The 13,939-nt window shown below is 55.6% G+C and overlaps 3 protein-coding genes across 3 annotated transcripts; all 3 read right to left on the bottom strand.

Moving 5' to 3' along the window:
• Window positions 1-3,241: 3,241 nt before the first annotated feature.
• GGS23DRAFT_540129 (uncharacterized protein) lies at window positions 3,242-4,826 on the bottom strand. Its single transcript, XM_051514809.1, has 2 exons — window positions 4,684-4,826; window positions 3,242-4,341 (listed from the first exon to the last, which is right to left on the bottom strand). Exon 2 carries the CDS (start codon window positions 4,266-4,268, stop codon window positions 3,393-3,395), a length of 876 nt encoding a protein of 291 aa, XP_051372278.1. The 5' UTR covers window positions 4,269-4,341; window positions 4,684-4,826; the 3' UTR covers window positions 3,242-3,392.
• Window positions 4,827-8,621: 3,795 nt separating this feature from the next.
• Window positions 8,622-9,882, bottom strand: GGS23DRAFT_540082 (uncharacterized protein). Its single transcript, XM_051514808.1, has one exon. It carries the CDS (start codon window positions 9,591-9,593, stop codon window positions 8,805-8,807), a length of 789 nt encoding a protein of 262 aa, XP_051372277.1. The 5' UTR covers window positions 9,594-9,882; the 3' UTR covers window positions 8,622-8,804.
• A 2,603-nt stretch (window positions 9,883-12,485) lies between these two features.
• Window positions 12,486-13,229, bottom strand: GGS23DRAFT_621238 (uncharacterized protein; the record flags this gene model as incomplete). The annotated part of the gene is made up of 1 exon (XM_051521157.1): window positions 12,486-13,229. Exon 1 carries the CDS (start codon window positions 12,969-12,971, stop codon window positions 12,486-12,488), a length of 486 nt encoding a protein of 161 aa, XP_051372276.1. The 5' UTR covers window positions 12,972-13,229.
• Window positions 13,230-13,939: the final 710 nt, after the last annotated feature.

Below are 13,939 nucleotides of genomic sequence, written 5' to 3'. Positions count from 1 at the left end.
CGGCAACCTGGCGGGTCTTGGCCTTAGGTATAGCCCGGTAACGGCACTCTCTGCCTCAGCTGTTACCGGGAGGTAACAATCGTAACGCCTCAACAAGGCATGTATACTCATACCTAGGTACGAGAGCCAACCACAACAACCGACAATTGATGGCCTCTTCAAACAACTGCACAAATCAATTGCTATTCCGAAAAACAGACGAAGAATGCAACTGGTAAAGTTGCCATGACAATACGTGGCAACTTGCTATCGGGTATCGATGGTGCTGCTTCATTCTGCGGCCGTGACCACCGGCATACCGTAGGTACCTACCTACATATAGGTACCTACAACAAGAACAACAACAACAACAACAACAATGCCGCATTCAAATATCCAGATGCAGTCCCACGCAGGTAAGATGGCCGTGGCTTGCATAGAAAGGCACCTGCATATCTCCACACAGATTATTTCCCAACAAGCATAGAAACGACAACTACCAACTAAAAGAAAAGAAAAGAGGAGGTGGGATGCTGCGTTATGGCTGCTCGACGTGTGCACAAGACTCCAGCGAGTCGACCTTGGCTTCCTACAACGACGGGGCAATTACCCAATTGCTGCCATAGGGGTCTCTGGGCAACTTGTTCTCCGTCTCGATCGGAGAACCGTCTGCCCGGAACCATCGAGTCTTAGCTGCCGGAAGGGGGCTGTAATACGGTCTGCTATGAGTAGTAGGACAGCATAGGAGAGTTCGAGATCCCTCTTGCCGCTCGATCGAGAAGCACCGTCAGGAGATAGTTGGCAGTTTCCGGGCCTGTGATCTCCCGTCGGCTGGTCCAATGCCAACAACGAAACCGCGCCTGTCTTTTCACCTCCGGCGACAAAGGGCGGCCGCGGGTATTGTTATCGACGCCGATTGCGATATACCTATTACGACGGGGGGCGCGCCTATCCGACGCGCCCTGCCGCGTCCCATCGCGCACGTTGGCACCGGCAGCGGGCCGATCTGCCTCGTCACGCGCCCACGCATGCGCGCATTCTCCGTTATCCGTTTGGAGGGGGAAAACTATTAATATTGTCGATTGCCTCCTGTTTGCCTGCTTTGCCCCAGCAAACCCAACCCCAGACCGCCGGAGCGGCCCGAGGGGGCTATTATCAGGGCGAAGGGGGGGGGGGGGGGGGGGCACGTGTCGGCGCACCGGGACGGAAAAGCTTCCCCAATTCCTTTGGCTATTACCTACCTAGGTACCTACCTACGTCGCCGCATGGCATGCATATCCTCGCGCCTCGCCTCATCTCCCAGGACAAACCCGGCAGCGCGCACGCGAAGAGGGAAAATCGCCCAGCCCGCGGTCCCTGTTTCTCCGGGGGGAGGGGCGTAGATACCTACCTACCTAATACCTACCTAGGTACCTAGTGTGTGTAGCTTAGGCGGCGCGCTCGTCGATCGATGGGCCGCATACCTAGGTATGTCTGGTCGCGGCGCCCCAGCGCGCCGGGCTCGCTCGACCCCGTCGCGAGCGAGCCCGCGCGCACGCCTCGTCCGAGCACGAGAGGCCAGGAGAGCGCAGGTTGCGCGCATATTCCGTGCGTGCGTACAGATGACGCTGACAACTTGGCTGCCCGGCCTATCGCACCCGACCCCCCCAAATCCCCACGATGTCTTGCTCCAACGCGTGCATGCCTGCGTGTACGTGCATATTAGGTATGCCTCGCGCATTATTCTGATGCAGAATCGCAGTCGTTAAGCCAAGGCCCGCCCCTCGCTCTACCGACGAACAGATAACGTCGCTATACTTAGGTACTGCTATTTATACTACGTACCGAAGCTCGAGATCGGGGTTTAATTCCTTGGAGTTGCACTGTTTTTTGCTTTTTCCCCCTACGTGGTCGAATCTTCTCTACTCTAACTGCCTACCGGAATTCCGCGTTACTTTTTTCTTTTCCCTTTCCCCCTAAGCTCGGTCGGTACTCCAGCGGAACTACGGAGCTGCGGATATATTCACCCATATGATATAGCCCCCTGACGTACCCGCATACTACTCCATTGCTCCGTTTATTTCTGCCCGTCCGTTGTCCTGAACGGGTAACTTCCAGTCCCGACTCTCTCCTTTTCTACTCCCTGTTATACATGCGCATGTACTACCGTCCCGATGGAAAAAAGATGCCTTTTGCCTCCTGGACATCACCCGCCGTTTACTTGTACGGATTCGATCGACCAACTACCTGCATAAGCTTTCTAAACTATGAACTATTTGGGTACTTTTTTACCTTGGTATGGCCAACTTATACGTAATTTCCGCTATCCTCGTCCAAACACATAAACAGATATAGACATATAAATTAGAAATGTTATCGAATTCGAGAAGCGTCCAGCTTGCTTAGTTTCCCTCAGGTTTAAGGCCATTAACATGGCGATCCAGATAAGCGTACTTATTCAGTAAGCGAAATATATAAACTAGAACCGTATGTACTCCATATAATAGGTATAGCTCTCGTAATCATTCCATGTTGGTTCCCGGACCCGTAGTCCGCAAACGTCCTAAAATACCAGGTACCCTTTCCCACCGCTTTCCTACCGCGGCCCCAGAGGCAAGAAAAAGAAACCAAAATGGTATCAAAAGCAGCCATAGTAGAAAGTTGCCCAGTCATCCTGTAACCCTCGCGCCTACCGCCCTCCTAGTATAAAGAGGAGAAAGAAAAAGAAGAAAAGAAGAAAAAAATACACGTTCAGATCCCCATATAGAATATAAATAGATGATATACGCCGAATGCCAACCCGAAGTCGAGTAGCATGTCGTCCATGAACAGAGGAATATCTCCCAGTGTTTTTCCGTCAAGAGGCCGAGCTGTCGGGAGCGGGTGATACGCTGCACGAGCGGGAGTGTCGGAGCCCCTGCGTCCGTCGATTATATCTCGGGGTTGAGGCAGGTAGTGTAGTGTACTCTGTCGGTGGTTAGGACGACACCGACAGGGGGCTAGTCGCGCTCCCCAGATCCCGCCCTGTCGTCGGATAGGCCGAACTCCGGGTCGTCAGCCAAGACCACGCTTCCGTGGCAGCGTAGACGCAACAGTCTCGTGCCGACGGCACAACAAATATTATGGATCCCATTGCTAGAGCCTTTCTAGCAGGGAGGGGTACACTTCCGATATTGCTAGACCGTGCATAGGTACAAACGAGTAGAAATGATAGCGCAGGTCGAGGTTGGAGTGATGCTGAAATGGACAAGCCTCGACATGCTTTTAACCTTCCAGACTTATATAGCCTTCCATGTTTCCGTCGCGGTCAAGTAAGGTACTGATATTAGGTATGTGGATGCTGTGAGAGTTCGTCCGAGTATACACGCGATAGATTCCGTAGTTGCGGTTTACAAACTTTGGGTTGAGGGGAAAACAATGTTCATGTCGCCGCTTTAACTCCGTCGACGGCCACCTTGTCTCTCGCGATTGTCGTGGAGGGGGTACCGCACGTAGTCCCCCGTAGGAATCTCGACGACGGGCTGGTATATCGAAGGGCTGTCTGGTTGCGTGGTCCGAGGAATACGAGAGCATGGCGGTGGCTCTAGATGAGACGCCATCCGCGAGTCGGTAGATGAGGCGACGTAGTTGCCGGGAGAGTCTGGCATCTTCTCGATATACGGCTTTTTGCTGGTTGAGCGAACGCCCGAGCCTACGCTAACGCTCGAGCTCCGGCGATGGCGGCCCGACGAATCGGGGTTGTCCTCTCGACTACCCGAGTGTCTTTTTGATCGATCCTTGCGCTCTTTAACGTCCTTGGATGGTTCGCCGGAGCCGCCCCTAATCTCAGCGTTGGCCCGAGATTCTAGTAGTTCGATATACTTTGATCGATAATGCTGGCAATCTCTCTCGAGTCTGTCGCAGGTGGTTTTGAGCTCTTTGATTTGCTCTGCTTGCGTAGCGTTGTCTTCGCTAAGCTCCTTGTTGTGTTGTTCCAGATTTTTACAACGCTCGTATGCCTCGTGATACCGCCGCTCTGCGTCCCGAGTCAGCTTATGGGACTTGCTCAACTCCTTGTCTAGCTCAGTGCGCTCCCTCTGGAGGTGCTCGACCTCAATATTCGCTTGGCCGAGTGCTTCCTGGAGAGACCCGACGCTGTAAAGCTGATCATTGCAGTCCTCCTTCGTAAATCTACGGTCAGTTCTCCCACCCATACTGGTCTGGTCACTGGACGAGGAACCGATCCCCGAATCGTATTCTTGTTCGTGGCTGCGGCGACCTTTTGGGGAGCCCGAAGCTGATATTTGGAATTTGACGCGCTTGCCCGACATTCCACCACAAACGTTGCCCAAGAAAGCAACCGATTACACAACAAGTCTAGGCGTTGCTGTACAGCAAGGTGACCTCGGGGGGGTGTTAGTTACAAATAAGAGGGGAGCGATGATAGTCTCGACCGGATAGGACTAGATAAGGACGTGATCTCGCGCCACCGACCGCAGGTCAAAGCCGAGCCGACAGGTATAGAAATCGACGATGAGTTACTTTAGTGTGTAATAATATAGGACAGATAAGGTAACCCTGGCTGGCAGTATCGTTTATGGGTAAAAGTGTAGAAACTGAATAGGAGGACAAAGAAACTTTATATGGGAAGGAGGCCTTAGGATTCGTGATTCGTAAATGGTATAAAGGGAGCGAAAGGGGGGTGCTGCCTTCGGTATCAACGGGAAATACTTCGTACCAACTTACAACATGCGCGGTGAGATGGGCATTGACCCGGGATATAGCAGATGTAGACTACAGGTATCCTGAGGTGCTGGATGGATGCAACGAAGCCGGCTGCCTCTCACATGGAGTCATAGCTCCAGGCAACGCCCCCTTTCCCCCCTGCCACCCCTCCCCGGCCTGTGGCATCCTCCCCGATGGATGAGCCTCACTTTTTTTCCTTTTTAAAAAAAAGCCCCGACACTTACCTGCTTACCATGAAATGCGGAGGGATGCGACAAAACGAGTGATGTAACCGGCAGGCGGGATTACGCGGTGGCGAGAGATACTTGTTCGTGCATGTGGGCAGCGAGCGAGAAATGCCCCGCTGGGAGCCCGGTGCGAAGCGTAACACGCACAGCTCGGTTGCCATCGACCGCGAATTAACTGATCGAGGAGGTGCATACGGGCAGAAGGGCAGAAGGGGATATAGAGGGAAATAGAAGCGGCTAGAGACGTGAGACGGCATATTGTGCTCCCCTCCCGGCTGTGAGTTGGAAATGCCACCCGCCAGTTCCACACCGAAAAGTCACGGAACGCCTCACAGATCGGTCTCCCCCCACGAGGGATGACGGTATTTCACGACTCGCAGGCGTGGCGTACGCATGCACGGAGGCGCCCAGGTCGAAGAGAGGAGGGGTAGAGAGAGGGAGAGAGAACGCGCAGGTCGACGAGGAGCGACGCGAGGGGATCGGGAAGTGCTGCGCGGGCGAACGCAATCCCCAGCAGCGATCTTGATCCCGGCGGGCAGGTGTGCGCATTTGCGTCGAGCGGGACGCTGTTCGCATCGGCGTGCAGGAGAGCCCATGGGAACGCCTGGCCAGTCAGAGCCGACGACAGCGCCCGCAGGGACTCTGGGGTGGCCGTCCGGGGCCAATCGGGGGACGGCAGGCCAGACGGCGCACAGCAACTGACCGCAAGGTGACTCACAGCAGACAGCATATGTAGCGAGGTTGCAAGGCGCGCCGTCGTCTCGTGCGTTCGATTGTATGACGTTTGCTGGCGTTCTGGTAGCTGGCGTGGTTCGTTCTGCCTGCTCGAGCTGGCATCGATTGTTGGTGGTGAAGGGGTGGGAGAGCGGCGCTGGGATTGAAGGGGAGACGAGCAGGGGGAGGGGGGGGTGGGTGGAATGCCGCCCAACAGGGCTGAAGGAAGTCCCCTGGTGGCCCCACTGATCGATGGCTCTCGCCTTGGCGACCTACCTTTTACCTGCCTAGGTAGATACCTGTACCTGTCTCCTACCTGCCTAGGTACCTAACTAGGTACCTAACTGGGTACCTGGCCAACGTCAGGACTTCAGGCAGTTACCACTGCCCGGCCGGCGTGAGGGTCGCCACCAGGGGCCGGGGAGCACCTGAATATTGGGTACATGAACTGGCCAGGTCACGTACCTAACGAGGTACCTTCTGATCTTCGGCGTTGAAGAGGTAGTACCTTCCACGGACTCGGGAAGCACAAGAAAGAAACAATGGGGGAACCCTGGAGGGTTACCGGAGCCATGATTGGCTGGCATATGATGGTGGCCCCACATTCAATGTGGAAAAACTGGGGTGGTTTATCATAGGTAGGCAAAGACGAGGTAGGCAGGGTCAGTACCTATGTACTTGGGCATCTCCCTCAGACACAGGATACAGGGAGGTTATTACATTTCTCTTATGTGTACCTATGTATACCTAGGTATACCTTAGGCCGGTAGGTACCTCCTCTTCTATGCTACCCTAGGCTCGAACAGGTAGGTAGGTAGTGGGGCCGCTGACGGGAATGGCAGGGACGGGCCTGCGAGGGTACATAGCCTGGTTAGTCATCAGGTCCTAACTTTAGACGCGGACCCTTACCCCCCCCCCCCCCTTATCGAAGAAAGTCAGCTGCGGTTCTGTCACTTTTCAGCGCGTCACGTCACGTCGGATTACGGCCCAGGGAGCATATTCCTTCGGCTGGCATTCCAGGTGTGATGGATGGGTGTCGACTGCCCCGACGGCCTCCAGCAGCGCCCGTCGGGGATCAGGTCGCGCCCCGGCGTTCTGCTCGCGCGCCGCCTGAGACTGGCGGCGAGACAACGGCGACCCATGGCCTCGTCCCTGTTCTCCTGCCCCCCCTCCTCTCCTTCTCCCTTTCTCCCTCTATCTCTCTACGAGCGCGCGCGGGCGAGCCTTGCCTGCCCGCCAAGACCCAAGCCATCATCAGATGCGCTCGATCTCCGACAGCGCGACGTCGGGGAGACCGTGACGTGCCATCAGCCTGTTACGCGTCCAGGACAGCCTTCTCGGTTCTCGAAGCGTCGACCGGCGCCGAACAAGGCCTCGGCACAGCAACGAGGGTGGGAGAAAGTGCATCTTTTCCCAATGGGCTGGGCTGGCCGACGGATGACCAGTCATACGTGATGTGCTGTCAATCATGGTAATCGTCCTACGGCACCATTAATCCGGTTTAACGACCTGCGGCATTGACCTTGGCCGAAAAGTACTTTCTCCAGCAGGTCGTCGTCTACGGACGTGGCCCGAGCCGGAGGAGACTTTGCGCACATACCTACCTCCTATGACATGTCGACATTGTAGATGGTAGATTGGTAGAAACACCTAGCTTACTCTGTTCTATTACAAATGCGTGGCTTGCAGCCGAGGAACTCCTCTAGAGATCATCGCTGTCGACATCTAGGTAACTACCTTCTAGTTTCCCTTACCTTCTTCTCTACTGTTCCTCTATTATCCGTTCCTGAAAGGGAAACCGTTTCTCTACTTCTCCTTTCCTCCGGATCCTTCATGTATATTTGATAAAACCTCGTCAGCCAGGTCTGGTATGAAGATCGCTGCCCAGCACGGTGAGTTGTGGAAGGGAGTTCGTAGTAGCTAGGTACTTAATAAAAAGCGAATGTTATGAATCCTTCGCATCAGAACCGACGTCCTCTTTCTCCCGAGTGCATGCTGCTACGACTGTGACCGTCCCAAGATTCGCTGCTAAGCTTCTGAGGTGAGAGTATGCGTGCATATAGCAGCTTTTGCGCCATCTCTTCTCCCCATGAGACCGTCCCGTTGGGCCGCAGGAATGCCTCTGCACCACATACCTGCGCAGTGAAGACGACCGTAGGCCGTGGGCGAGGCCAGGCATCCGTCCCAGACATGTGCCAGCATGCAGAGTCGTGCTGGGTCTATGGCTGGTGATTGCAAACTACACAGAACGGCCCGAGTACGACATGCGGACGCTCATGCACCGCGCCTGGCGAAACCGGCGTGGACGTGCGTGGCCCCTATGGGATAAGGGGTGCCTACGTGGGGTGATGCCCGCTTCTCCCTCGGATCACAGTTATGCAGTTGGTTCGACATCGCAGTCGATCATCCGGGCCTTAAACCCCATGCGGCGTCATAAGCAGGTAAAACTCTCCACATGACGGGTGGACTCGCACAAAAAAGTCCTACGGGGGGTCAAGGATCACACATCTCTTCGACCTCTCATCATTCACCGACGGGCTTTGAGGACGGCGAGGCCATCAACGTTCCATCTACTCGTAAATTGCAGCTGTCCGTCTGTGTTACTCTTCATAGAAGAGTTCGCCTCTGAAATTACGCGTGAAGAGATTGTGGGAAATTAGGCTAGTAGTCCGCTAAGAAGAAATAACAAAGAGAATAGACACGAGATAGTATAATTTGACTAGAAAACCCAGGAAGATAGCGTTCTCAGCAACTGCCGTACGTCGTGAAGGCATACGTACGCAAACGCGAGGTCGGGGGAACGCTCTCCACTCTGTCCCCCCCCTACCCCTATTCCTCTCCTCCTCCGTCTCCTTTCCCTCCCACCCCCTTCGTACACGGCCCATGACCCCCGCGATGCAATGAAACGTAACGGCATAGAGTGACAGCTGTCTAAGAGAGACAACACGAGTTAGTAAATTTGGAGATGGCTGGAATCTCGGAGTTGGTTCGGCTTACGAGGTGAAAAAGAACCGGCTCGTCGACGACGCCGTGCCGATTAAGCCCCTGAACTGTGTGGTCTCAACGTGTGACACGCCTCGGCTAATGAACTAGAACCGCGGAGGCGGGCGGATGCCCTATCCTCCCCCCTTTGCCCCCCCCTTTCCCCCCTTTCTCTCTCTCCTTTCCTCTTCCCTTTACCTACGCGAAGCTGTACCGGCGGCGGGACGGGATGGCGGTCTCGAGGCGGTGGATGGTGCGGCGCTGCTCCTCGACGAGGATGTCGCGGTCGGCGAGGTCGGAGCTGCGGGCGGCGAGGGAGCGGCGCGCGCGCTCGTAGCGGCCGCGCAGATCGTCGAGGAGGGTCTGCAGGTCGTCGGCGCGCTTGCGCCAGCGGTCGCGGCTCGCCGCCAGGTCCGCCGCCCGTCGCGCCCCGTCCGACACCGTCTCCGTCAGCACCCGCACCCGCGCCGACAGCGTCCCGTTCTCGCGCCCCCGCCGCTCCAGCTCCCGCGCCTGCCCCTCCACGTCCGCTTTCAGAGCCGCCACCCGCCGCCGGTACCGCTCTGAGCTTTCGCTGTCCCGCGACCGCGCCAGCCGCAGCCCCTCGAGCTCGCTCACCAGCGTCTCCGCGCCCGCCTGCAGCCGCTTGTTCTCCTCGGCCGACGTCTCGAGCGCGTCCTTGAGGGCCAGGTTGTCGTCCCTGAGAGTCTTGTTGTCCTCCTTGAGGGCCCTGTTGTTATCCCTGAGCGTCTCGTTCTCATACTTGAGCGTCTCGTTCTCGCGCGTCAGGGCCTCGTGGCTCCCGCTCGTGGTCTTATTCCGCTGGCACACTTCGTTCCACTCCTCCACCGAGACGCCGGCGCAGTTGTCGAAGCATCGGGGCTGATAGTGGTTGTGGCGGTGATGGTCGTGGCGGTGATACTGGGAGCGTGAACGGGCAAAGTTTTGGCGACCTGAAGGCGCCGGCCGAATTCGGTACGCAAACATGTACGATGAGAAGTGGGTAGAGTGCCCCTCTACCCGAGGGCTAATACAATAGTAAAGTGGAGTTGATGGTCGACGAGTGAAGTCGTTGGCTAGATAGTCTCCGCGCAGCTACGAGATGCGTGTGTATAGCTGCAGAAGCGGACAGGGATCGAGGCAAATAGGAAGAGAGACACGAGCCAAGATGGGCGGCAGCAATATGCGGGAAAGTTCATTATAAAGGCGGCAGGCATCGCCCCGGCAGGCCTCCACCATGAGGCTGTAGTGGGTAGCGGGAGGGAGGCGACGCCGGGAAGGATGGCCAAGCCTAGATCATCACGGGGCATGGCGATGAGCCTCATGCGACAGTTGATGATATTATAACGGGGAAGGGGGGGGGGCGTTAGGACAGCGCAGGACGCGTCCATCCAGTCACATAGTCAATATGCGTGTCTCTATCTAAGGTGAACGTAGCCTAGGACTTGAGGATACACCCGTCTAGGCGGGAAAGACGCGTAAGGGCCGCCCGTCTAGGTGCGGTTGAGCTCAGCATCTGCCAGCCTAGTATCATTCGGTGGGCGGTGCGATAACGATGACGGGGGATGAAAACATCACCCGACACGAGCAAGCAAGCGGCCGAGGGATGCAATACCTCATTTGACTTTGGCACTTCTCGCCGTGTCTCAGAAGGGCTCGCTGGTCACTCGGCCAGCGTCGCGGAGGAAGAGCCAAAAATACGTCGAGGTTTTCCCGCTCCCACGCGACTGTGGATTTTCCATATAAGAACGACGTCGGTTGCGGGGTGGACATGGAGCCAGACACGCATCGGATCTTCAGAAGGGAGCGCGAGCGCGAGTTGTCCCTATCCGGAAGTAGATGCGACGGTCGCCGCGAAGGTGGGAAAGCGGTTGAAGGCGACGCTTGATCGCGCAGACGGCGGATCGAGAAGACCCTTGCATGGCGTTCCCGGGGGAGGCTGTGGGCGATGATTGCACCGCTAAGCGTTAAGCGCGCCGATGCACCGCTGCACTGCGGGAGCTTAGGTGCATCGAACCCGCTAGACCGGCCTGTGCTGTGCCTGCATCAGGTCCCTGCCAGGCCGAGCCAAGATGTCGACAGGCGCCAGGAGGCGGCAACAGGTGGCAGAGGCTGGCAGGGGGTTAGCTGGGGTCAGCACGGAATGGTACCCTAGTTCCTGATCCCGTCATGCGCACCGCGCTTCAGCTGACAGCCCTCAACTGGACAAGAGATCGTTCCGCTCAGCCCCGTCACAGGCCCCGTTTCTGGTCAGGGCCGACTGCGTAGTCTGGCTATATCAAGGTCACCAGCCCCCACGATCCTCGAGCATGATACCTATGGCCCGACTCCATGTCAAAAATCCATCCCGGCCCTTCTGAGGGACGACTGCGTCTAGAATGGTGCTAGGATAAAGAATCCCAACATCCACTTCTCCCATTCCAGAGGCCTCACCCGTCGACGCCGACACCCTCGAAACCTGCCTAGTTCTATGGCCGCCTCCCTGCCGCTTACGTCTCTCCCGTCGTCGGACAAACGGATCGCAACAAATTTCACCGTATCGTGGGGTACCCGCGTTGTGAAACCTCGCCACGGACAACACCCCCCCCTCTCCTCCTCCGGCAGAAGAGGGTGGTCAGGGATGCCTCTCTGGTCCTCCTTATCCTAACGCCTCCCAAAGTCTCCCTCCCACCGTTGCGAGGAATTCAGTAGAGGGACCTTTGCAAACCCGTGGCTTCTACGCCTCCAACTGGGCGTTGGTGGCCTAGAATATTAGTAATGACACTATTGCCATCAGCAGCTAAATATAGGCCCATATCCATGGCTAATACAGCCCCCAATATTATTCCCGACACGCGTGTCCCCTCTATCAGGTGTTTGTCCACCAAGTAGTCGTTTGATACCTCGTGTGTCGTCCTTCACTCTCGGGGAGTCATCCAGGAAGGGGAGGAGAGAAGAGGAGTTAGTACACATCTTGCCTAAACTCTCCCAACTAGCAACGCCACATGTTGAACCCTTGATACCCAGTTGATATCACCCGGAGTTCGTATTAATCGCATGGTTGTGGTTCGGCATAGCTAAGCAAATTCCTGGGTAGCTGCATATTCGGTACGGAACAACGGACGTCATCACGGGATCGGGGTATCATCCAGCCTTGAGGCTCTTGGGAAAAAGGGGGGTGTCACTGCCTTCGAGTAGGCCTCCGACCTCCCAAAAGCCCACCAAGATTTGTCCTATTACGCAAGCATCCACAAAAGCCGAGGGGAGTAAGGGAGAATACTTACTAAAACAAGAAGTTGAATCTTAGGTAATTATATTGGATAGCTGTTTATTATAGAAACAGGCGTGAGTCACTAGGCTTGCTAAACTTGCACATCGTGGTCACACAGACTGTAGGCTTATGCGTAACGATATGATGTGCTATTATAACCGCAACGAATGGATTACAAGGCATACAAGCTCCCCGCTCATAGCGTAATACACGATGCACAAGTGAAAACGAGCTCCAGACAGTGACGCTGCTTTTCTCGCTTTCCTACTCGTTTGCTAACAGCCCACTAAGGTGCCCACCGTCGACGGCATCCATCGCTGCCTGGGCCTGTTCCGGTCGAGGCGCAATCAACGGATCAAAAAGTCGTGACGGCAGCTTTCGGTCTGTGCCGACGAATGAGAGGCAACTCTCTCGCTTGTTGCATTACTGCACCTAGTTGGTGAGCGAGCAATGGAAGACGGAAGGGGAGAAGCGGTAAAACTAAAACGAATAGTAGAGACAGATGCCTACATCATAGAATCGGCCAATATTTCCTTCGTTCGCGCAAATTTGGTGGTTCTACATCCTAGGTAGGCCACCCACCGACGTACAGACGTCGACTGGTAACATTTGGTCATCCAACAAGTTATTCAATCCGTTCGATCTTCACTCGGTCGACACGGGAGGCATTCGATGGATCGGCCGAGGACTCGTCGACCATTTAAAGTGGATATGGCCCTTGTCGCCGACTCTCGGTCCGAGTATTCGACGTAGCAGTAGCCCGGGTTCCTGCGCGTAAAGGGATGGAACGATACGTGGATTTGCTCGGGCGCCCCCGGGCCACCCATGCCAACCAACTCCTCGATATCGTCGAATGTGGCTATGTAGTGTAGGTTGCCAATGTAGGCGAGCCGTCCCTCGGCGATGAGCTTGGCGCTAGCCTCATCGTACGGCTGTAACGATACACTCGTCTTCTCGCCGTCATAGGAAAGACTGTGAGATATGTCGGGTTTTTTGGATGGTCGAGGCTCGGGCACCTCGTCATCGAACGTGGACCGCTTCGTCGAGGCGGCGGGGTCTGGAGTCCGCCAGTCGGAGGAGTATCGCCAACTCCCCGGGCGCTGTGTCCTACTCATTGCTCTGTGTCGATCGAGTTGGGTTCGAAAGGTAGTTGTTCCTATTTGCTTCCAAAGAATGCAGTATGTACTGGGGCCACAGCGAGTGCGTAAGGCTAAACACGGACGTCATTAGAATTACAGCTTGGGGGGGGGAGAAAGAAGGAAAGAATTCCATCTAAAGATCCCGTGTCGGTGCCCATTCAAAAATAAGCAGGCTTGCGTGCAGTATTGCCTGGTAGGTGGTGGAGAATTGGAGTGTCCGATGATAATTCACGGCCACCACCCTCAGAGCTGTCTCCCAATGGTCCTTCCTTTCGCCTGTTCGCGTCGCTCCTTCCCAGCACTCTTGTCGGCGCTCGGGACAGGTCGTCGTCTTCACCGTCGTCATCTCTTCGAATCATTACGGGGCCCTTACACGTCGACCTCGATAGCAACGAGAAGTCTCGGACAGCGGGGTGCACCTCGTTTGACTGAAGCTCTGATCCCTCTGACCTATCCGTTGCTTGTGATGCAGGCGCCGATTGCGAAGAATCCATGTTCTCTGTCTCAAGATGTTCCTCTGCTTCCTTATAGGGTTCCGGCCAATTTACCGGTTCTGCTTTCGCTTTTCCTAGCTCTCTTTCGAGTGAGGATCCCTGCAAAGCCTCAGATCAAAGGGCCAAAAGGGAGAAGCTAGCCAGTTGAGCAACTGCGGCCCGGAATACATTGACGTCTCCGTTTTCATCGTCCGCTTCTCCTCCCGGTACGCACGGGTGATAGTGCAATGTCCGTAGACCGTCTTTGCTTGATGCGAAGGAAAATCAAGGACTCGCCAGCAGTAACATAGCCATATACAACTCCACATTGGATCATATAGTCAAATACCTGTGTCAAAGCCATAGCAACTTGTTCATCTACCTTGTCTCATTCCTTCGGCTCAGGATCGGCCTTAATCTTATTGCCGTTGACCGGTTCAATAACCTCTATAAACAGCGCCGCTTTGACAA

The sequence above is a fragment of the Durotheca rogersii genome (assembly GCF_024521655.1).
Source record: "Durotheca rogersii strain YMJ 92031201 chromosome Unknown GGS23scaffold_9, whole genome shotgun sequence".
NCBI classification, from domain to species: Eukaryota; Fungi; Ascomycota; class Sordariomycetes; order Xylariales; family Xylariaceae; genus Durotheca; species Durotheca rogersii.
Note: the sequence above shows the minus strand (reverse complement) of the source record. Positions and strands in the feature narration are given on the sequence as shown.

Bases quoted from the DNA above. Each gene is read 5' to 3' on its own strand.
- GGS23DRAFT_540129 (XM_051514809.1), bottom strand. From the start codon at position 4,268: ATGTCGGGCAAGCGCGTCAAATTCCAAATATCAGCTTCGGGCTCCCCA.
- GGS23DRAFT_540082 (XM_051514808.1), bottom strand. From the start codon at position 9,593: ATGTTTGCGTACCGAATTCGGCCGGCGCCTTCAGGTCGCCAAAACTTT.